The sequence below is a fragment of the Balaenoptera borealis genome (genome assembly GCF_965194805.1).
Source record: "Balaenoptera borealis genome assembly, chromosome: 17".
Taxonomy (NCBI): Eukaryota; Metazoa; Chordata; class Mammalia; order Artiodactyla; family Balaenopteridae; genus Balaenoptera; species Balaenoptera borealis.
In genome coordinates, this window is record NC_138876.1 from 1,444,369 (window position 1) to 1,468,048 (window position 23,680).

The 23,680-nt window shown below is 50.7% G+C and overlaps 1 protein-coding gene across 1 annotated transcript; it reads right to left on the bottom strand.

The window, feature by feature from the left end:
- Nucleotides 1-378: 378 nt before the first annotated feature.
- Nucleotides 379-2,630, bottom strand: LOC309614887 (cytochrome P450 11B1, mitochondrial-like). Its single transcript, XM_082363743.1, has 2 exons — nucleotides 1,778-2,630; nucleotides 379-1,431 (listed from the first exon to the last, which is right to left on the bottom strand). The coding sequence occupies exons 1-2, from the start codon at nucleotides 2,014-2,016 to the stop codon at nucleotides 1,272-1,274; spliced, it is 399 nt and encodes a 132-aa protein (XP_082219869.1). The 5' UTR covers nucleotides 2,017-2,630; the 3' UTR covers nucleotides 379-1,271.
- Nucleotides 2,631-23,680: the final 21,050 nt, after the last annotated feature.

Genomic DNA, 23,680 nt, shown 5'->3' on the forward strand with positions numbered 1-23,680 from the left:
TCACATTTTTCACAGGAGCCTACTCATAACAGCCCCTATTTTCTTTATAAGGTCTGTGAGGGCTGATTGATGCCTCCCTTTCCATTTCTGATATTGGCAATGAGAATTTTATTTTTCTTCTTTGTGATCTCTTCTTCTGTTTTACCAATACCATAAATCCTTCCAAAAAACCAACTTTGGCTTTGTGAATTTACCTTGTGTTCATTTCTGCTATCCTCTTTATATTTCCTTCCTCATTTCTTTTTTTTTTTTTTTAATTCATTTATTTATGGTTGTGTTGGGTCTTTGTTTCTGTGCGAGGGCTCTCTCTAGTTGCGGCAAGCGGGGGCCACTCTTCATCGCAGTGCACGGGCCTCTCACTATCGCGGCCTCTCTTGCTTAATTTCACTGTAATAGAGAAGGACCTCTAGGTAATGTCAATCATTTGAGACTTGTTGATGCTGAGTTATATCATGGCATGAACTCAACCAAGTAGAGTCATATGTGACCCTGTAAAAAGCTGTATCTGGTCATCTCTGGGTCTGTTGTTATGTATACTGATTTTTCCTAGTTTGTTAATGAGGCTGCTCAGACCTTCTATAGCAGCGGTTGGCAAACAGGAGCCTGTGGGACAAACCCCATCCACCAGCCGTGTCTGTAAATAAAGCTTGGTTGGAACACAGGGACGATCATATATTTACTTATCCTGTATGCCTGCCTCCACCCCGCCAAAGACAATCTTTTGTAGTAGTGACAGATACAGAAGGCCTACAAAGCTGAAAACATTTGCTCTCTGGTCCTTTCAGGAAACGATTGTTGATCTGGGTCTATAGCTGTGACAAGTTTTTCCTCCTAGCTCCAGCATCTAGAAGCTATGGAGAGGGAACTGTTGATGAGAAGTAATTTGCGATCACGGAGTTGTCTACAGTACAGAGCCCAGTGCCAACGGGGGGCTGCCTGCAGGGCCTCCACGGGGCCCTGATGGACCAGGGGAGAAGTCCAAGCCACACGCAAGCCCCTCGGAGGCCTGTGCAGGTGCCGGGCTCCCTGACGGCAGGCATCACCCTTCTTCCTCTGGCCCTGCAGGAAGGGGCCGGGCTCCCCTCCGCGGCCCCAGGGCACACACGACCCCCCCCCCAGGGCATGGGCACGATCTGCATCCGGAGCCAGTGGTCACCCTCTCTCCACCCACCCAGATGGTTCCCGGGCAGGCGTGCTTCAGGGTCTTCCCTGGCTCGCCTCTTCCCTGCGCCCAGGCTGCCCGCCCCCTCCGTCCGCATCCCCACTCGCCCTCACAGCAAGAACACGCCGCACGTGAGCCCACGATCCTGTCGGTAGGCCAGCCAGGGCTCCAGGAACATCCGCCGGGGGTGAGGGCTCTCCACCTGCTGCAGCCGCTCCACGTCCTCGGGCAGCATCACAAACACCATGTGTCTCCCTCCCACGTCGTACCTGTGGGACAAGCTCCCAGCCCTGCCGTGGTGCCGGGTCCTCCCCGGGGCCCCATCTGCAGAGCCAGTCCGCCGCTGGCCCGGAGCGGGCGGTCCCTCCCGCCGCCTCACTGAAGCCTCCCCTCCTCTGGGGGTCTGCGTTCTGTGCTCCCAGCCGCGAGCCACGCAGGGCTCCGTGCTCACGAAGGCCCCAGTCTGCAGCATCAAAGGCACAGACCTGCCCCGCTGAGCCCCCTTCCTGCCCCTTCCCCCCACTCCTGGGGCGCCCCTGCGCCCAGCAGGGACTCAGCTGCCAGTAGGGACAGAAAGTTAGGGTGTTCTCGCCAGGTGGACAGGGAGAGCTTTACCTGAAAATGGGCCCCAGCTCCTGGAAGGTCTGATGCATGTCCAGGTGTATGTTCTCAGAGCCCTGCTCCCTCCAGATCTGCAGCACCCGCATCCACTGGTGGCCAGGACACCGGGGCATGGCTTCGAAGGGCAGCACCGCCTTGGGGGCCGGAGTGGCTCTGGTGCCCAGTGTGCGTGCCCTGTGCAGGGACAGCCAGGGCCCTGCCACCCACACTCTGGCCTTTGCCCACAGCGCCATCCTGCTGCGCCCCCGCCCCCTTCAGCCCCATCCTTTTATCTCGCCTGGCTCGCTGGACCAGCCGACTGGATCACGTCAGAGGAGAAACTGTCCCTGGGCCAGACCAGGAAACCCGGGGCAGTGGTCAGGGCTGGAGGCCTCCAGCGGGGGGAGGAAAGAGATGGATGGGCGCCTAGTCCGGCAGTGACGCAGGCCTGCTGGGGGGTGGCTGTTGAGAGCAGGGGCAGGGTCTGGAGCAGGGACCCGATGGGGTGGGGGTGAGGGCGAGAGGCCTCCCTCCCCCTCCAGTGAGGGAAACAAGCAAGATGGATAGGTGCCTTATCTTAGCAAGGGATGAAAGGGGACCTTGGGTATTTTCAGCCCTTTTCTACAAGGACCAGAGTGGGAAGCAGTGGTGAGGGCTTTGCTCTAATTTCTTGAGGCCACGTGTGTTTTGTCCACTCTTCCCCGGGCCCTGTGCTGGGTCCAGGGAGTGGAGGCAGGAGCCAGCAAGGGGGTCTCCCAAGGGGGGCTTTCAGTCTCACGGGGGCAGAGAGGGGGATCCAAAGACACCACAGGCGGGGGCACTGGGGCTGCCAGGGCGCTAATGTGGCCGAGGCCCTGTCTGCCTGGCCTTGCTGGTCCAGCTGAGGAGCAGAGAACACCTAGAAGGCGGGGTCACTGGGGGGGTGGCCTGCAAGCCCCTCTTCAGGCGGGAGGGTGGAGGTCCCCGCCTCCCCACGGGGCCTGTGCTCGGGGCCCACACCCTCCTTTCCGCTGGAACCTGTGCTCCCGGGGTGGGCAGAGTCGATGACGGGGGTGTGGTCATGGACTCCGCCCTCTCCCAAGGACCCTGGCCAGCAAGCATGCAGCCAGAGCCAAGCCTAAGAGCCGACCCTAGGAGGGGGTCCACGGTTTGGGGCCCCGGCTCGTCTCACCCATGCCTGGCAGCGTTCCCCTGAGCTGGGTAGCGCCGTCGCCCTTCCCATTTTCTCAACAGGCAACTGACGCCCGGGGCTTCTGTCACCTCCCAAGGTCCCCCGTCCCGCCCGGTGTGCCAGAGGGGCCCCAGCGCCCTGACCCTGACTTGGGGGTGGGATGGTGAGGCCAGCGCAGCGCAGGCTCTGGAGGCAGGACGGAGGGTACGTGTGGGCTTAGCAGGTGGCTGATGACCTGAGGGTTACTGGTCCTTCTACTTTGATCCGTTCTCCGCTCCTGACGCTTCCTTGCGGAATATTCGGCTGGGGTGGTGAGTCAGGACCGCCAAGGCCCCTCGTCAAGCTGAGATGTACGACGTGCCTCATCCCCAAATGGTGTAAGAGCCGTCCTTGGGCCGAGAAGACGCAGCCTGCCCTTGGTGTGCTGGCGCATCGGCCCAGGCCACTCTGGCCAGCCTCCTGCTGCCCGTTCCTGCCTGTGTGCCCTCCACCCCGCGGCCCCTCCCGGCCTCTCCTGGTCTGCCCTTGGGGCTGTCGGGGCTTTGCCGTGTGCCAGCTTTCCCCGTCCTTACACATTCTGCCGCAGGGTGCTGGAGATACAGCTCAGCCCAAAGCCGACCCCCTGCCGCGAGGAACTGCAGAGGCGGCTGCACCCCGAGGCGCCGGCACCACAGGCCCCGGTACTTGCGCTGAAGTCCTGGTGCCTCCCAGACCGCCCGGCCCTGAATCCAAGGTGCAGGTGCCAGGAGAGCCTTCTTGCAATGGCTCCTCACTGATGAAGACACCAGAGGCTTCTCAGGGCCCTGCTCCCCGTGTCACCGCCCCGTGGGCCTGCAGCCCCTCCCTGCAGACTTCCTCCTGTGCTGAGGCCCAGCAAGCCGGGAGGTCTCCCCGGAGGCACAGCTGTGGGCAAGGGCCCAGCCCAGCCCCACAAGGCCCAGGGGCCTGAGAGGGAAGCGCCGCCCTGACGTTCTCCTACCCTGGTGAGGGCGCGCCGGTGTTGGCTGGAGAGGAACGCGGGTCAGAGGCGTCACCGGGCAAGGCCAGCGCACGGTGGCCCTGAATATGGAGGACGTTCCCAAGCAGAACCTGCGTCCTCCCCCGGGTGCTGGGTCCCGGCTTCTCCACACTTCATCCCCGGTCCTGCCTATCTCCACTCCAGGCACGGAGCCTGAGCCCCAGGAAGGTTCCCAGACTTGTTCCCTCTGCCCTGCGCTGGGGGAGGCAACCGGAGCTCCAGCAGCGACCCAGCCCCTGCCCCACCTGCCTGCCCACGCAGAGCCCCAGGACCCGCTGGCCGGGATGGCTGCCCTCCTGGCCGCCGCCTGGGGGCGGGAATGCCAACTGCAGCGTGAGGCCAGCCAGGACCGCCTGGAGGAGGCAAGGGCCTGCCCTCTCCTTGAAGCCTGGACTTCACAGGCCCCGCGACCCGGGACGCCTGCTCCCAGGTCCATGCGGTTACTAACAGTCTGTGTCCAAGAGAAAAAGACGGAGAATGACCCAGCGGTTCCACTCCTGGGTACATACCCGAAAAACTAAACACGCTAATGTAAAACGATGTTAGAACCACTGTTTGCAATAGCCGCGACATGGAAGCAACCTAAGTGTCCATCCACAGATGAATGGATAAGGACAACGTGGCACATATTGGGTGTCCAAAAAGTTAGTTAGCTAGTTTCCATGCCATCTTACGGAAAACCCCGAATGAACTTGCTACTCGGCCATAAAAAGAATGAAATTTTGCCATGTGCAACAACATGGATGCACTTGGAGGGCGTTATGCTAAGTGTAGTAAGTCAGACAGAGTAAGACACATCCTGTATGTTATCACGCATCCGCAGAATCTAAGAAATAAAAACTCGTGACTGTAGCAAAAAAGAAACCGGCTCACAGATATAGAGAACCAGCTAGCAGTTACCAGTGGGGAGGGGGAGGGAGGGAGGGACAGTATAGGGGTAGGGGATCAAGAGGTACAAACTATTATGCATAAAATAAGCTACAAGGATATATTGTACAGCACAGGAGATGTAGCCAATATTTTAAGCTAATAAGTTAAGTGGAGTATAAGATTTAAAATTGTGAATCACTATATTCTACACCTGTAACTTGTATGGTATTGGACCTCAACTCTACTTCAATTTTTAAAAAGTGGCACTGGTGGCACAGTGGTTAAGAATCCGCCTGCCAATGCCGGGGACACAGGTTCAAGCCCTGGTCTGGGAAGATCCCACATGCTGCAGAGCAACTAAGCCCGTGCGCCACAACTACTGAGCCTGAGTGCCACAACTACTGAAGCCCGCACACCTAGAGCCAGTGCTCCGCAACAAGAGAAGCCACTGCAATGAGAAGCCCGTGCACCGCAACGAACAGTAGCCCCCGCTCACCCCAACTAGAGAAAGCCCGCACCGCAGCAACGAAGCCCCGACGAAGCAAAAAATAAATAAATAAACTTTTTTAAAAAATTAAAATTAAAAATAAATAAATAAAAATTAAAAGTGGAACGTTCACACAATTGAATTGTACGAGTGATGTAAACGAGGTTTACCTTTCACTTACATACTTTTTTTTTTTTTAATGGCAGTAATCTATGCCAACTTGATTTTCTTAAAAAAAAATTAATTAATTAATTAATTTTTGGCTGTGTTGGGTCTTCGTTTCTGTGTGAGGGCTTTCTGTAGTTGTGGCAAGCAGGGGCCACTCTTCATCGCGGTGCGCGGGCCTCTCACTATCGTGGCCTCTCGTTGTGGAGCACAGGCTCCAGACGCGCAGGCTCAGTAGTTGTGTGGCTCACGGGCCTAGTTGCTCCGCAGCATGTGGGATCTTCCCAGACCAGGGCTTGAACCCGTGTCCCCTGCATTAGCAGGCAGATTCTCAACCACTGCGCCACCAGGGAAGCCCATACTTATCTTAATAAGCATGAACAAGCACAGACCGTGAGCCCTTTTCTTACAGTCACACGACTGAATTGCTAACAACGGTGGAAGGATTTGCTACAGGACACGCACTAAGAAGGATGACCAACTATAGAAGGACGAGCTACCAAGACAACATTGAATGAGTGAGAACACATATCAAAAGTCTGCAACATCATGATACACTTTGCATCTGAACTGAACTAGACAATTACATGCACCAAATAACTGTTTCAAATAGGATCAAAGGCGGAGGAGCGACAAGATCCGGTGATGACGCCTCGTATGGCGGAGACAGGAAAGCAGGCTCGCTGGGGACCTGGAAGTTACCGCCTAGGTTACAGCTTGGACGAGTCCTGCGTGCCCGGAAGTTTACAGAAGGTCTGGGCAAGAAGGGCGGGGTGGGGCGGGGCGGGGCGGGGTGAGGGGGCGGGGATTGCGGCGGACGTTCCAAAGTCTCGCTAGGACCCGGGACCACAGGGAAGGTTCTAGAGGTCTTGGCAGGACGCGGGCATCAGGGAAGGTTCCAGAAGGTCTTCGCAGGACACGGGGTCACGGGGAAGGTTCCAAAAGGTCGGACGTTGGTGGGGGGGTCGTGGGGGGGCGGAAAACGTCCCATAAGGTCTGGGCAGGAAATGCGGCCACAGGGAGGGTCTGAAGGTCTGAGCAGAACACAGGCTGGGAAGGTTCCAGAAGGTCTTCGCAGGACACGGGGTCCCGAAGAAGGTTCCAAAAGGTCTGGGCAAGACACGGGGATGGCAGGGAGGGGAAGGTTCCAGAGGGTCCGGGCAGGACACGGGGATGGGGAGAAGGTTCCAGAAGGTCCGGGCAGGACACGGGGAGCGTTGACGTTTCTAGAAGGTTGGGCAGGTCACGGGCGGTGGGCGCCGTGTAACAGGCTCGGACTCGGCCTCCGGTCAGCGTTTGCCGGTCCTGAGGTTCGGCCCTACCCCCTCGAGCAAGGTTCCGGGATCCCGCGGGCGCCAGTCAGCCAACCGAACCCCAAAGCAGGCCCACCCATGGGGTCTCTGGTCTTCCCCTACCCCCCTAGCCGCCCCTCCACTGGTTACAGGAACCTCCAACCTCCCAGGAAGCGGCCCCTCCCCATTCCAGCTTCCGTTGCGTCTTTTTTCAGGCCCTTTGTTCTGGGCTGAATTTGCTGTCACTTTCCTGACTTTTGAGATGGAAAATGAGATCCTTGGGCTTCAGCCTTTCTGCCTTTCTGATGTGTGCTTGGCCTCCCTTCCTTTCCTGCCACGCCTTGGGGCTGATTAGGTCTGGTTTTGTTGTGTAGTATTTTAATTATCGTGCTGCCCAAAATAGTTTTTGTTTTCTCCTGGGAGTGATAGGGGTGTGGAGGCTTTATTAGTTGGAATTGTTCTTAATGTCCGAACACATGAAGCAACTGGTTTTTGCTTAACGCCGCTGTAGTCAGGAAAGGTATCTGAGTGAGTTTCAAAAATCCCTTATGGATGTGAAATCTCCATCTGCCTTTAACTCTCACGCTACTTTTTGCCTTGAAGTCTACACTGGCTGATACTAATGGAGCTGTTTCCACATCTCAATTCTGTTACCCCCTCTGCGTGGGGCTCTTGTTGTCAAATGCTTTATTTCTAAATGCGATGTGCAGTAAACATGCCTTGTAGTGGGATCTGCTGGTAAGGCGACAGCCGAACTGTTTTTGTGTCGAACCATATTCATTTTACCTTCCTTTTTGGAGCATATTTTCCCTTCCTTAGAATAGAAGTCCTGGTGATCGGTGTCTTCTTTCTACAGCGTTTGGAAGTGATTGTCCGTGAGGTTTTCTGTTTCTCCTGGTTTTGTGGAAAGACCAGACATGGCTGGGATTTGGCTGCCTAAAGGTGCGGCCTGGGTTTCCTCTGGCTGATGTGCAGATTTTCTCTTACTAAAAATCGCTTTCCACCGTTCAGCTGTGGTACGTCTGAGATTGGTCTTCCTTGTGTGAGTTTTCTTGTTGCTCTTGATCTTTCTTTTGTGAGAGGTTTTCTGAAGCCATCGGTGTTTCCCTTAGAGTTCTGTAAACTCTTCCCTAGCTCAGTGGTATGATTTGAAGTGTTATCAGAAAGGTGTTTTCTAGAGTGCTTGTCCGAGTCCTTTCCGTGAATCTCCCTGAAGATGAAGCACTTTTGCAGGAACACTTTCATAAAAGCATCAGAGTAGAACAATAACTGTAAGTGCCAGAAGACTTAAAAAATGGCCAGAGGTAAAGATCCGATGAGAGTTACAACTGTCAAAGAAAGTGGGTTATTTCTGTGACAGATAACACCTCAAGATAATAGGTAGACTTACAAGTGATAACATATCAGATGTCTAAGAATTTAATATAATTGCTGGAATACTTATACTAATAACATATATCCACAAAAACATAATCTAAGGGTGTTTTCGCATCACTTGTTTGACAATGCTTCCCAAGCAATTAACATATCTCTTTTTTAATTGAAGTATAGTTGATTTACAGTATTGTGTTAGTTTCAGGTGTACAGCACAGAGATTCATATATAAATATATATATATCAAGATATACATATATATACCTCTTCAGATTCTCCTCCCTTAAATGGTATTACAGACTACTGAGTACAGTTCCCTGTGCTATATACAGTTGGTCCTTGTTGGTTATCTATTTTATATACAGTAGTGTATATTTGTTAATCCCAACCTCCTAATTTGTCTCTCCCCCACCCCCCTTTCCCCTTTGGTAACCATACATTTGTTTTCTATGCCTGTAAATTTCTTTCTGACTTGGAAATAAGTTCATTTGTATTTTTTTTTTAGATTCCAAATATAAGCGATATCCTATGATATTTATCTTTCTGTGTCTGGCTAACTTACCTTAGTATGAAAATCTCTAGGTCCATCTATGTTGCTGCCAATGGCATTATTTCATTCTTTTTATGACTGATATTCCAGTTTATATATATAGCACATCTTCTTTATCCATTCATTTGTCGATGGACATTTAGGTTGCTTCCATGTCTTAGCTATTGTAAATAGTGCTGCAATGAACATTGGGGTGCATGTATCTTTTTGAATTATGGTTGTTTCCAGATTTATGCCCAGGAGTGGGATTGCAAGATCATATGGTAGCTCTATTTTTAGTTTTTTAAGGAACCTCCATTCTGTTCTCCATAGTGGGTGCACCACTTTACATTCCAACCAACAGTGTAGGGGGGTTCCATTTTTTCCACACCTTCTCCAGCATTTATTATTTGTAGATTATTTGATGATGGCCATTCTGACTGGTATAATATCTCATTGTAGTTTTGATCTGCATTTCTCTAATAATTAGCGATGTTGAGCCTCTTTTTCATTTGCCTTTTGGCCATCTGTATGTCTGCTTTGGATAAATGTCTATTTAGGTCTTCTGCCCATGATTTGATTGTTTTTGTTGTTTTTTATATTGAAGCTGTATGTGCTGTTTGTATATTTTGGAGATTAATCCCTTGTCTCTCTCATGGTTTGCAAATATTTTCTCCCATTGTGTAGGTTGTCTTTTCATTTTGTGTATGGTTTCCTTTGCTATGCTAAAGCTTTTAAGTTTGATTAGGTCCCATTTGTTTACTTCTGTTTTTATTTCCATTACTCTAGTAGATGGACCCCAAAAGGGATTGCTGAGATTTATGTCAAAGAGTGTTTTGCCCATGTTTTCCTCTAGGAGTTTTATAGTACCTGGTTGGGTTTTTTTCTTTGTTTTTTTAATTAATTAGTTAATTTATTTTTGGCTGCATTGGGTCTTCGTTGCTGTGCGCAGGCTTTTCTCTAGTTGTGGTGAGCAGGAGCTACTCTTTGTTGCAGTCTGCGAGCTTCTCATTGCGGTGACTTCTTTTGTTGCGGAGCACGGGATCTAGGTGCGCGGGCCTCAGTAGTTGTGGCTCGCGGGCTCTAGAGCGCAGGCTCAGTAGTTGCGGTGCACGGGCTTAGTTGCTCCGCGGCATGTGGGATCTTTCCGGACCAGGGCTCAAACACATGTCTGGCAGGCGGATTCTCAACCACTGCGCCACCAGGGAAGTCCAGTACATGGTCTTACATTGAGGTCTTAAAGCCACTTTTAATTTATTTTTGTATATGGTGTTAGAAAATGTTCTAATTTCATTCTTTTACATGTAGCTGTACAGTGTTCCCAGCACCACTTATTGAAGAGACTGTCTTTTCTCCATTTTATATTCTTGCATCCTTTGTTGTACATTAATTGACCCTAGGTGGGTGGGTTTATTTTGGGATTTCTATCCTGTTCCATTGATCTATATTTCTGTTTTTCTACCAGTACGTTACTGTATTGATGACTGTAGCTTTGTAATATAGTCTGAAGTCCGGGTGTGCGATTCCTCCAGCTCCATTTGTCTTTCTCAAGATTGCTTTAGCTATTCAGGGTCTTTTGTGTTTCCATACAGATTTAAAAATTTTTTGTTCTAGTTCTCTGAAAAATGCCATTGGTGATTTGATAGGGATTGCATTGAATATGTAGATTGCTTTGGGTATTATAGTCAATTTGACAATACTGATTCTTCCAATCCAAGAACACAGTATATCTTTCCATTTGTTTGTGTCATGTTCAATTTCTTTCATCAGCGTCTTATAGTTTTCAGAGTACAGGTCTTTTGTCTCCTTAGGTAGGTTTATTCCTAGGTATTTTATTCTTTTCACGTGATAGTGAATGGGATTGTTTCCTCAATTTCTCTTTCTGATCTTTCATTGTTAGTGTATAGAAATGCAAGAGATTTCTGTGTATTACTTATGTATCCTACAATTTTACTGATTCATTGATGAGCTCTCGTAGTTTTCTGGTAGCATCTTTAGGATTTTCTATGTATAGGATCATGTCCTCTGCAAACAGTGGCAGTTTGACTTCTTTTTTCAATCTGCATCCCTTTTATTTCTTTTTCTTCTCTGATTGCTGTGGCTAGAGCTTCCAAAACTATCCTGAAAAAAAGTGGACATCCTTTTCTTGTTCCTGACCTTAGAGGAAGTGCTTAGAGAGTGAGGTTCACCTCTAAGCACTTGGAATCTTCAGTTCCAAGGGTTTTCCCTGTCTGCCTTCTGACTTTAGCTCATTCACCTCCTCCCCGACACCTGTCACACGTGGACCAGAGGCTGATGGCAGATGCTGGTGGGGTGATGGGCACAGGCTCCACTTCCAGAGCACTTGGTCTCCCAGGATCCACCGAGAGCTCTTGGAGGCTCTGCCGTGGGAAAATCTGCTTGGTCTTTATGGGTCCTGGAGACTGCGGGCCTCGCCAGCCCCCGTGAGCGCAGACAGCCCTCCTGGTTGGCCTTCCCTACCAGATTCCCTCTGCCTGAGGCCAGCCTGGTTTTCAGCCAGTGGCCAGACAGGCCAAAGGACCTGGGATGACAGTGACTCCCCTGGGAAGGGCTCGTCCCTCTTTGCAGTTTCAGTTCATCTGGGCCTTGGTGCCTCCACATCTGTCCTAAAGCTCAAAAAATGGGACTTAAACCTAGCCGGGTTTCCTGGTTGTGGCAGCCCGAGTAGCACCCTGCCTCTCTCTCGTTGTGGTCAGCTTGCACTGGTCATCACGACTCTGCCTGGAGGCCGAGTGACCGAGTGGAAGGCATGTCCCTCCAGTGGGGGTTTCTCATGCTTTTGCCACATTTCCCAGGACGAGGACGTTCATGACCTTTGCAAAGCGATTTTCCTGCCCGAAGTTTACAGTCCCACAGTCACGTCCCTCCTGACCCCAGGCCTGCTGTGGAGAAACGCGCGCTCCTTCCGTGCTTTTCCTTGAAGCCCAGGCCCACGTGAGTTCGCCAGGCATCTCTGTGCCCGCAGGCCACACTCGCCGGCCCACCTCGCTCTCTGACACTTTGCTCCTGTTTCACTCCTGGGGGATCCTGTTTGCTCGGTGTGAGAATCTTAGTCCCCACTCTTCACCTTTCAGGGGCCCTGGCTTCGTCTCCAGGACCTGTTCAGCTGTCAAACCCCGAATCTCTGAGCGCTGGGGGGTAACAAACGGTGCAGGAAATTGTACTGCTCGTGGACACTTTCCGGTCTGATTTCTGCTGTGTACTTCATCCTAGCTCTTGAGTATTTCCCCATCAGCCTAAAGGTCTCAGCGGGGCGTCAGTGAAGACATTTGGTAGGAATTGGTCAGCATCCACTCGGGTATCTGCAGTTCAGGAGGGTTCAGAGTGGCGTGGCAAGTAGAGGAAGAGGGCCTCTGGGCGTTGACTCTGGGTCATGAGCCGCTGGTGAGACCAGCCCTGGGAGCAAGGGTGGCATGAGCGAGGGGACAGATGAGGGACAGCAGGCAGCACCGCGTGGGAAGGGGCAGTGGGGAAGCAGGGCCTGGGCGTGGGGGCATCCACGTGGGCGGCCGACTGGCTGAGCGAATCAGCAGCCCCGCCGGACACTGCCGCTGAGCCCCTCCACCCCGGCCCTCCGCACCCGGGTGCTTCAGCCGTGTTCATCCCAAGCGGGAGGGCCTTTGGCTACAAGCAGGGTCGAGGCCTAGCCTTCCCTGAGAGAGCTGGACTTGGGAAGGCAGGGGGGCCGGGGAGGAACCCGTATGGTCCCCACCTCAGGGTCACGGCTGGCTCTGCACCGTCAGCCCCCGTCCCGAGCCCCTCAGCTGGTGCTGTGGCAGGTGCACGTCAGGGGCTGCCAGCAGCTGGGTGGGTCTCCTCGGGGTGACGGGCGGCAGCAGGCGAGGCAGCGTCCCTCAGAGAGGAGCCCCACTGGGCACTGAGGGCACGTCCTGCTCCTGGCAAGGGGGAGGGGGCGCCCCAGGGAGACGGCTGCCTAGGGCCGGGGGGGGCAGTTTCCAGGAGAACCATGGGCATTGGCAGCAGTCGGGGTGCACATGGGTCCCCGCACGGAAGTGTTTCAGATGCGGGCCCTGCCTGGCGCCTGGCGGGCGTCCCCTGGAGCAGGTGCTGGCATCTGGACTCGGGTGTGACGAGCCCCAGACCCTCCCCTGCTGGGAATTCGTGGCTCTGTGATGCCCAGGCCCGGGAGACATGATTGCACGGGGTCCACGCTTCGTAGCCACAGGGCACGTTAGGCTCCCGGCGCCTCTGCACTCCTTCCCCTGCTCTAGTCACCGCCCCCTGCGTTTGTCGCGGTGCTTGTGCAAGCGGGAGATATAGCTCCGTGGGCGATGTTCGAGTGGGCGATGTTCGAGCTCGTTGCACGAGGCGCCCTTGAGATCGGGAGACAGCGAGCAGATAAGCGGACACGTGCGGCCGTGTGGCCACGTGGAGACAGCCCCGGGGCCTCGCTGACCCGGCTGCGCCCTGCCGGTGGAGAGCAGGCAGGATGCCTTCGTCCAGGATGAAGGCTTGAGCTGGGCGCAGCCATCGTGTGTGGGAAGGGCTGCTGCCCGGTCCCTGCGGAGGAGCGCCCAGCCCGGAGCGAGAGGCGCTGGAAGGCGGGAAGGGGGCTGGCACTCGCGTGCTGGTCCAGCTGGGAGCCGGAAGCCCCCGGGGGGAGCCACGCCCCCGCTGACTTGCGCCCCCGGGTCTCCTCACCTGCAGGTTGAAGCCCCACAGGGACGATACTCCTCTTGGCCTTACTGCTCCTCCCGGGCTGGCCCCTGGGCTTCGCTGACTCAGCCTGTGAGTATCAGGCCTTCTGTGTCTTGGAGGGGATGAGACTTCTCTTAATTGGGGTCATTTTAAGGGTGTGAATGGAACTTTCATCATCTCAGCCAGCTGAGATCTCCATCATCAGTGCCGTTGGGGGGCACGGGTGTCCGTGAGCAAGGGGAGGGTCAGGGAGGAGGAAGGCTTCCTCCAAAGACCAGTGGACCCTGGGGCCTGAGGGGGCGGGGCAGCCTCCAGCTGTGGCCCTTCCTCATCTGGAACAGGCAGGAGTGGCTGAGCTCAGGGAATTCAGGGGGGCTTTGGCCTCTTATGACCACCAGGCCTTCCTTGAAAAGGTGGGTCCAATCAACAGAGCAGAGGCTTCACACACCTGGCCGCCTGGAGGTGTTCCTGGGAAGCTGTCTCTGAGAACAGGAAAAACGCCCGGGTATAGCCGGCTTCTGTCCAGGGAGCCCATCCTGCCCTGGCTCAGGGCCCACGGACGGCTCAGCTGTGCAGCCTCGGGGAGCCCTTGGTGCTGAGGGAAGGGGACAGCTGCCGGATGGGTGCAGCGGGTGGCAACGAAGAGGAAAAGGCACGTCGCAGCAGAAGCCTGACACTGCCCTCTGTTATCTAGGGACCTATAATTTGAAATGCCATGACTGTTGGGCCATAAACAGCTTCACCTGTCCAAATGTTAGAGAGTGTCCTTATGAATTCAGGCGCTGCCTGACTGTCTCCACTCGTAAGTACCTGATTATCTTTCTTACACCTGTGAACTAGTCACCCCACCTGAGCAGCTTCAGGGACAGGGCCACTCTGTCCTTTCTCTGTGCCCAGCCCCTTGGCCATGGCCTCCTCTGTCCCCATCCTGAGAGCATGTTCCCAGAACTAGGCTCAGCCCCAGGAACGGGCAGTAGCAGCCTCTTACAGAGACACAAACCCTGCCAGGTGGAGCCTCCTGTGCACACGTGACCTGCGATGTCTCCAGGGGCTGGGAGGACAGCTGCACCTCAAGGCCTCCGCGCCTTGGCAGTCCCTGGTCATGTGGGTCGATGCCCCAGTGCGGCCTGGGCAATTCCTTGTCGCCCTTTGGATTGTGGTCCTCTGGCGAGGCCTTCCAGCAAAGCAGGCCCAAGAAGTAGATGCACCTTGGACTCCTTGGGACAACACCTACCACACAAAAGATTCTCCCCAGCTTTTGGATGCTGGAATAAGGAGACAAACTTACCACAGTGGTAGACTCAGGTCAGTAATCGTTTCCTGGAAGGAGCAGACAGCAAATGTTTTCAGGTTTGTAGGCCTTCTAGTCTCTGTCACTACTACAAAACACTGTCTTTGGCGGGATAGAGGCAGGCATACAGGATAAGTAAACATATGATCGTCCCTGTGTTCCAACAAAGCTTTATTTACAGACATGGTTGGTGGATGGGGTTTGTCCCAAGGCTCCTGTTTGCCAACCGCTGCTACAGAAGGTCTGAACAGCTCTGTTAACAAACTAGGAACAATCAGCACATAAAACAGCAGACCCAGAGATGACCAGATACAGCTTTTTACAGGGTCACACATGACTCTACTTGTTGAGTTCATGCCATGATATAACCCAGCATCAACAAGTCTCAAATGATTGACATTACCTAGAGGTCCTTCTCTATTACAGTGAAATTAAGCTAGAAATCATTACTCCAAAGAGAACCAAGAGATCCCCAACTGCTTAGTGATCATTCAGGGCATTTCTAAACCAATTACACAGAAGACAAGCCCCAACAGAAATTGGGAAATAGTAAGGTCTAAACGATTATGAAGTTATGACAAGTTAAAAGTGTGGGGAAAGCAGCTGAAAAAGTGCTTAGTGCAAAATATATCACATCACAGGCATCTAGTAGAAGAGAGAACAGGGTGAAAGTTTTCTCAGCTTCCATTCAAGATGTTAGAAAAAGAATAGATGATCCACCCAAAGAAATGAGAAGGAAATATAAAGAGGATAGCAGAAATGAACACAAGGTAAATTCACAAAGCCAACGTTGGTTTTCTGGAAGGATTTATGGTATTGATAAAACAGAAGAAGAGATCACAAAGAAGAAGAATAAAATTCTCATTGCCAATATCAAAATGGAAAGGGAGGCATCAATCAGCCCTCACTGACCTTACAAAGAAAATAAGGGGCTGTTATGTGTAGGCTCCCTGTGGTAAATGTGAGATTCCTGATGAAATGGGGAAAAACTTGAAAAACACTGTTAAGCATAACTGCCTCCCAGTGAGATTGGGAGGCTGAAGTGTCCATCATACTTTCCAAAAAACCTATGAACCACAGATTGCTTCCCTGGCAAATACCTCACTAGTTTCATGGGAGAAATCACTCCAATCTTCCACAATCCTCTCCAGATAACCAACAGGGAGGGGCTGCTCCCCAGCACATTTACCATAGCAGCTTAAGCCTAACGCAAAACCCGAGAAAGACAGTGGAAGAGTGGGAAATCTCTGACCATCATCTCTTATGACTAGAGATGCAAAGGTACTAACCAAACATTTGCCAAAAAACCCTTGTCTACGTGACCTGCTGGATGCCCAATGCATGCCTACCCTGGATGGGATTCTGGAATAGGACAAGAACAAAAAGGGGAAATGAATGAGCTCTGAATAAGTGTGGAGTTGAGTTAATAAGAATTTATTAATATTCATTCATCATTTGGGACTAATGTACCATGGAAGTGTGATGACAGACAAGAGGGGAGTGATTACAGAATTGCATTGTGGCTTACAGTTTGAAACCTACTAGTTCAATTCCCCACATTAACAAAGAAAATAGGAAACATCATAGAGTGTTGATCAACATGCAGAAATTTTTATGTTAAAATCCAATACCCTTTCCCAGTTAAGAAGAAAAGTGTAAGGAAATGGAAGCAGAAGGGAATTTTATCTCATAGAAATTATGATATTTCAATAGAAGGGTGGGAGGATTTTCCTGAGTCAAAATAGGGTGCACATGCCTGCCATCACCACCTCTGCTCCCCGTGGGACCGAGTTCATGGTCGGTTCAGTTAGGCCAGAGGAACAAACAAAACACATGGTGATTGGAAAGACAGGAATTACACTGCTACAAGTCACCAAAGACCATAGGCTTTGGAAACAACAAGTGAATTTAGCACAGGCCCTGGATACAAGGTCAGTATTCAGCAATCAATCTTAAAAATCGATTGTGTTTCTATACACCAACGACTGACCAACTGAAAGTGAAATTTACAAAAAACACAAAAGTATCACTACCTAGGAAGAAATCCAACTAGATTTGTGCAAGATTTCCACACTGCAACTACAAAAACACTATGGAAGTTAAAGCCTTAAACCAATAGAAGGATACAGCAAGCTTATGGTGGTGAGTCCCAATGGAGTAAAAATTAATCGACAAGTTCAATGAAATTGCAGTCAGAGTCTCAGCAGGTGCTATGTGTGTGTGTGTGTGTGTGTGTGTGTGTGTGTGTGTGTGTGTGTGTGTATATGCGGGCGCGTGAAGTTGATTCCAAATGTTCAAGTGTTTATGGAAATGGAAAGGGCTAGGATTAGCCAAGGCAAGCTAGTGGGAGAAGAAAAACGCTGGAGGACTTGCACACTCAACTACCAAGAGCATTTATATCGTTTCATTTATGAAGACAGTGTGGGAGTGGGCTCAGGATTGAAAAATAGACCAACAGAGGAGAAAAGCAAAGTCAGAAAACACATATATCTAGTTACGGGCTTCCTGACGAAGCCGACCCTGCCCTTGAGTGGGGATAGACTCTTGACTGCCTTGATGAGTGGTGGATACATGAGATAAGGTACACGGTATTCACACCACGCAAAAGAAGCAGGTGCGGGAAATTAGTGGATCTTAATAAATACTCAAAAATGAAGTTGTTAAAACAGAAAATGTAGACGGCTATCTTTATGCCCTTTGGAAAATTAAGAATTTTCAAAACTGAACAAAATTCTGCTGGTCACATAAGAAAAAATGATAACTGGCATTATCTAAAACTTTATAACGTCTGCCCCTGAGAAGGTACTGATAAGACAGTAAAAATGCACACCATAGATGAGGAGAAAGCACTTCAAACACATATTTGCTAAACGACTCGTATTCAGAATATAGAATGAACTTCTTCCTACCAATCAGTAACTAAAATAGTAGATCATCCAATAGAAATTTGAGCAAAAGGCATGAAGGCAGTTTACCAGATGTGAAATGTTTATGGGTAATAAGTATAAGAAAAGTTGTTGAACACGATTCCTCTTGGTGGAAATGCAACTTGAAACCACAATACGATGACCCCAATGGGAATGACTAAACATTCAATGACGACCACACCATGTGTTGGCGAGATTTTGAAGTGTGCAGGATCGTGTGGAGTATAAGCAGGTACACTCTGTGGAAATCTCTTCAACAGCCTCTGCCAAAGCTGTACTCAAGCACGTCAAAGACCCGGCATTACCACTTCTGGGTACGGAGCTCCTGAAGCACTCGCAATGCCCCACCTCAAGACAAGGACAGGAATATTCACTGCAGCACCACCTGGGGTAGTTACAACCAGAAACGGCCTTAATGTCCATCAACAGTAAACTGTGGTTTATATTCATCAATGGCAAGTATACAACTACGAGAGTGAAGAACATACAACCATGTACAAAGGCAGGGACGCATTTCACAAACACCAGCAGAGAAGAGAAGGTAGCCGCAAAAACAAAGTAGGATTTCATGGGCATTGATTCAGAAGCAGGCAAACTCATGTATAGGCTCAGAAATGCAGACACTTCCTTCTTATCTTTGGCCATGGCACTTCTAGTGCCTGAATGGAGGAACGGAGGGAGGAATTCGGGGCTTTCCACCCAGTTCTGTTTCTTGAGCTGGGTGCTGTCACATGGTGATATGCACTTGGTGAAAATCCATTAAAGATGTTGGCCTACGATTATGCACTTTTCTTTTGAATGTTGGACTTTAATGAGCTCTTTATCACATATGAAACATAAAGAAAAGCAAGTGACTGGAGTGTAGCCGTTAGTTCGTTCTGATGTGTTTAAAGAGGTGACATCAGATGCACGAGTGGGTACATCCATCCTGGCTAGCTCCAGGAGGAAAGGAAGTATTTGTGCAAAGGCTGTGAGACACAAGGGGAACAGAACAGGTGAATGAGGCCTGTGGAATTTAACGCAGGGATTCACGAGGCAGGTCTCAGGGGGAGCCCTGATCAGATAGCATTGGTTGGTCTAGGCCATTGGTGAGCCCTCCAGCGAAGGTCATCACAGTGTTCGTGGGGCTCTGCCTGGGATGGTGCGTCAGGTCTGCCCTGGGGCATCAGCGTTTCTATATTGGGCCAGGAGCTGGGAACAGGAGGCAGAGGGGCTCAGCAGGAGCTCATCTAGAGGGGCCATGCCAACTGCAGAAAATCAGCTGAAGGCCCTAGTATAGGGGCTCTCTGCTTGAGGGTCTGTGTGATCTTTGGGATCCAAACAAAACATGTGTCCAGGTCTCCATTTTATTTCTGGGTCCCTGGAATCCTTATGACAAACAACGAACAGGACGACTCATTGGTATAGCTACGGGCCAAGGGACCATAAAACTACTTAGGGAGGCCAGATGCCTAGATGAGGTGGCAGTGTAGGTTGAAAGACATCTCCAGGGGAAGTTCTTCACGGAATAACCAAAACCTCTAGTGGGCTTGAATATTCTTGCTCAGTCAAGAATTTTAGGCAGTGTAACAACATTTGGGGGATGGAGCTAGTTAAGATAAACGTGCTTTGATATTTGCAAGTAGAAATCGTGAAATCTAAGATTTGCATCTCTACTTCATTTTTAGGTTTGAGTCCTCGGGAACTGCTCGTTTACAAGAACTGTACAGACAACTGCACGTTTGTGTATGCAGCCCATCAGCCTCCTGAAGCCCCCAGAAAAAGATATTTTCTTACTAACAGTTTCTACTGGGTTAGTTGTTGTAGTTCTATGACTTGCAATTATGGAGGACCTACTAATCTTGAGAGGGACATCTTACCCGATTATACAGTTGAGGAGGAACTGGAAGGAACTGTGCGACCGGGGGGGTCAACCTTGTTCCTGAGCTTTGTCTCCATCCTAGTCAGCAAAACACTGGCGTGAGAAGCCCCTGTGGAGGGACCGATCGTCTCCCTGTTTCGCAGAATGAGTTGGTGGTCCTTTGCTTTCTTGTGAGCCAGAGACACGGACCCCCCAGGGCCCCCCTTGGCGAGTTACCCATTGAGGGCTTGTTTCAAGTGAGAAATAAACAGCATTATTGTTTGGGTACTGTGGACTCAGAGACTTCTTTGTGGTTTTAGCATTTGATCCCTTTTTCCCTCATTAGGCATCATCTCACACATAGACAAAAATATCTTGCCACTTTAGGGAGCAGAGATGGGATATTTTAATAAAAGCAAAACAGTCACAGGGCAGAGTCTACGTGCCCCCTGAGAGAGTGGCGCCAGGTCTGCTCAGACCCCGGGTACCCGAGGCACCTGAGCCTGCATCCTCCCAGTTTTCAGGTGGGGACAACGGAAGCAGACCAGGGTCCTGGAGATGCGGTGGTATGTGGACTGTCTGGGCCTGCCATAGAGACTGTGTCCAGTGCCCTGCGTGGCTCAGAAAGACACGCCCCGCGTGACTCGAGCCGCCTCTCAAGGTGGGTCTTTGCTCTTAAGGCCTTCCACGGATTGGATGAGGCCCACCCGTGTTATGGAGGATAATTGGCTGTACTCAAAGTCTCCTGATGAAAGAGCTAATCGCATTTAAAAATATCTTCAGGGCAACATCAAGATTGGTGTTTGGCCAGTGAACTGAACACCATAGCTTAGCTAAGCTGAGACGTGAAATCACCCATCACTCTGGATATTTCACACAAAAGGTATCGTACAGTATATGGCCTTTTGTGTCTGGCTTCTTTCACTTGGTGTAATATTTCAAGGTTCATTCAAGTTGTAACATGTGTCGTTAGTACATTTCTTACTTAGTACTTTTCATTTCTTTGCTGCCCTGGATTCAAGAGTTCCATATCAAAGCTAGGTGGGCACCAGGTCACCAGTCTCTAGAAGAGGGTTTTGGTCATGGCGGGGTTTCGACCCAGGGAGTACAGTAGCACCTTCACCAACGTCTGCAGACAGGTGGGGGGGGGCAGGGTCAGAAGCCCTGTGGGTGAAGGTCAGAGGGCGGGGTGTCTGACAGAGGAGCCCTGCGGCCTCACTCACCCCGGCCGGGACGTGGTAGTTCTGCAGCACCAAGTCTGAGCTCACCTGTCGCTCCAAGAAGACACCCACGGGGTACAGCCTGCGCACAGGGGCGGCCGACAGGGCTCTCAGCTGGGACAGGGCCCTCGCTTCCCTTGTGCAGCCTTCCTAGCCCGGCGCCCCCGGCCCGAGGGCAGCTCCCCCAGCGCCCTCACAGGCCGCTCCTGGCACCGGGGAGCCCAAATCCCGAGGGGCTGCTTCCTTGCATCTCCTGAGTCAGCCAAAGCTGCCCCGGCCTGAGCAGCCCCGGGCCAATGAGGACACGACCGACGATGGTCCCGGGACACTGAGGTGGGATCCCAGAGGGAGCAGCACCCCCATCCCTCTAGGGAGAGGAAGAGGAGGTGCAGGGGGACGTGGCCTTGGGCCAAGCTGCCGATCAGCAGCGCCGGCGTCCGCCTGCAAGCCCCGGCGAGCGGGCTGTCCCGACGGCGGGGCCAGGGCAGCGGGGGTAGCCCAGGTCTACCACGCCTACCTCAAGGTCTCCTTGAGGGCCGCCCGCAGCAGGGGCAGCTCCGTGGTTGCCCTCTGGGGATCTTCTGAGACCCTGGCCTCGGCCCCCAGGCTCTCCTGGCGCAGGGCCTGCTGCACTTCCGGGTTCCGAGCCAGTTCAAAGAGAGTCATCAGCAAGGGGAAGGCCATCTGCAGGAGCCACGGGGCCAGGGCTCAGACCTGGGCACAGGCCGTGCCCCTCCACCCCCAGGGCACCCCTCCCCGAATTCCTCCCTCCATTCCTCCATTCAGGCAGTAGAAGCGCCAAGGCCAAAGACAAGAAGGAAGTGTCTGCATTTCTGAGCCTATACATGAGTTTGCCTGCTTCTGAATCAATGACAGTGAAATCCTACTTTGTTTGTTTCTGCTGCTGCCTCCTCTTCTCTGCTGGTGTTTGTGAAATGCATCCCTGCCTTTGTGCATGGTTGTATCTTCTTCACTCTCGTAGTTGTATACTTGCCATTGATGAATATAAACCACAGTTTACTGTTGATGGACATTAAGGCCGTTTCTGGTTGTACCTACCCCAGGTGGTGCTGCAGTGAATATTCCTGTCCTTGTCTTGAGGTGGGGCATTGCGAGTGTTTCAGGAGCTCCGTACCCAGAAGTGGTAATGCTGGGTCTTTGACGTGCTTGAGTACAGCTTTGGCAGAGGCTGTTGAAGAGATTTCCACAGAGTGTACCTATTTATACCTCACAGGATCCCGCACACTTCAAAATCTCGCCAACACATGGTGTGGTCGTCTTTGAATGTTTAGTCATTCCCATTGGGGTCATCGTATTGTGGTTTCAAGTTGCATTTCCACCAAGAGGAATCGTGTTCAACAACTTTTCTTATACTTATTACCCATACACATTTCATATCTGGTAAACTGCCTTCATGCCTTTTGCTCCAATTTCTATTAGATGATCTACTATTTTAGTTACTGACTGGTAGGAAGAAGTTCATTCTATTTTCTGAATATGAGTCGTTTAGCAGATATGTGTTTGAAGTGCTTTCTCCTCATCTATGGCGTGCATTTTTACTGTCTTATCAGTACCTTCTCAGGGGCAGACATTGTGAAGTTTTACATAATGCCAGTTATCATTTTTTTCTTATGTGACCAGCAGAATTTTGTTCAGTTTTGAAAATTCTTAATTTTCCAAAGGACATAAAGATAGCCTTCTACATTTTCCATTTTAACAACTTCATTTTTGAGTATTCATTGAGATCCACAAACATCCTGCACCTGCTTCTTTTGCGTGGTGTGAATACCGTGTACCTTATCTCATGTATCCACCACTCATCAAGGCAATCAAGAGTCTATCCCCACTCCAGGGCGGGGCCGGCTTCGTCAGAAAGCCTGTAACTGGATATATGTGCTTTCTGACTTTGCTTTTCTCCTCTGTTGGTCTATTTTTCGATCCTGAGCCCACCCCACACTGTCTTCATAAATGAGACGATATAAATGCTCTTGGTAGTTGAGAGTGCAAGTCCTCCAGCGTTTTTCTTCTCCCACTAGCTTGCCTTGGCTAATTCTAGCCCTTTCCATTTCCATAAACACTTGAACATTTGGAATCAACTTCACGCGCACACACTCACACACACACACACACACACACACCACCTACTGAGACTGACTGCAATTTCATTGAATTTGTAGATTAACCTTTACTCTATTGGGACTCACCATCAATAAGCTTTGCTTTAAGGCTTTAACTTCAATAGAATCTCTGGTTCATAGGGTTTTTGAAAACTATTAAGGACATTTCAGCCTCCCTCTCTCATTGTGTTATGTTTTCCAGTGTTTTCCAAGTTTTCGTCCATGTCATCAGAAATCTCACATTTATCACAGGGAGCCTACTCGTAACAGCCCCTTATTTTCTTTATAAGGTCTGTGAGGGCTGATTGATGCCTCCCTTTCCATTTCTGATATTGGCAATGAGAATTTTATTTTTCTTCTTTGTGATCTCCTTCTATGTTACCAATACCCTGAATCCTTGCAAAATACCAACCTTGGTTTTGTGAATTTACCTCGTGTTCATTCTGCTATCCTCTTTATACTTCATTTCTCTGGGTGGATCATCTATTCTTTTTCTAACATCTTGAATGGAAGCTGAGAAAACTTTCACCCTGTTCTCTCTTCTACTAGATGCCTGTGATGTGATATATTTTGCACTTTTTCAGCTGCTTTCCCCACACTTTCAACTTGTCATAACTTCATAATCATTTAGACCTTACTATTTCCCAATTTCTGTTGGGGCGTGTCTTCTGTGTAATTGGTTTAGAAATGCCCTGAATAATTAGTAAGCAGTTGGGGATTTCCTGGTTCTCTTTTGACTAATCATTTCTAGCTTAATTTCACTGAAGTACAGAAGGAACTCTAAGTAACATCAATCATTTGAGATTTGTTGATGCTGGGTTATGTCATGGCACTAACTCAACCTTGTAGAGTCATATGCGACCCTGTAAAAAGCTGTATCTGGTCATCTCTGAGTCTGTTGTTATGTATACTGATTTTTCCTAGTTTGTTAATGAGG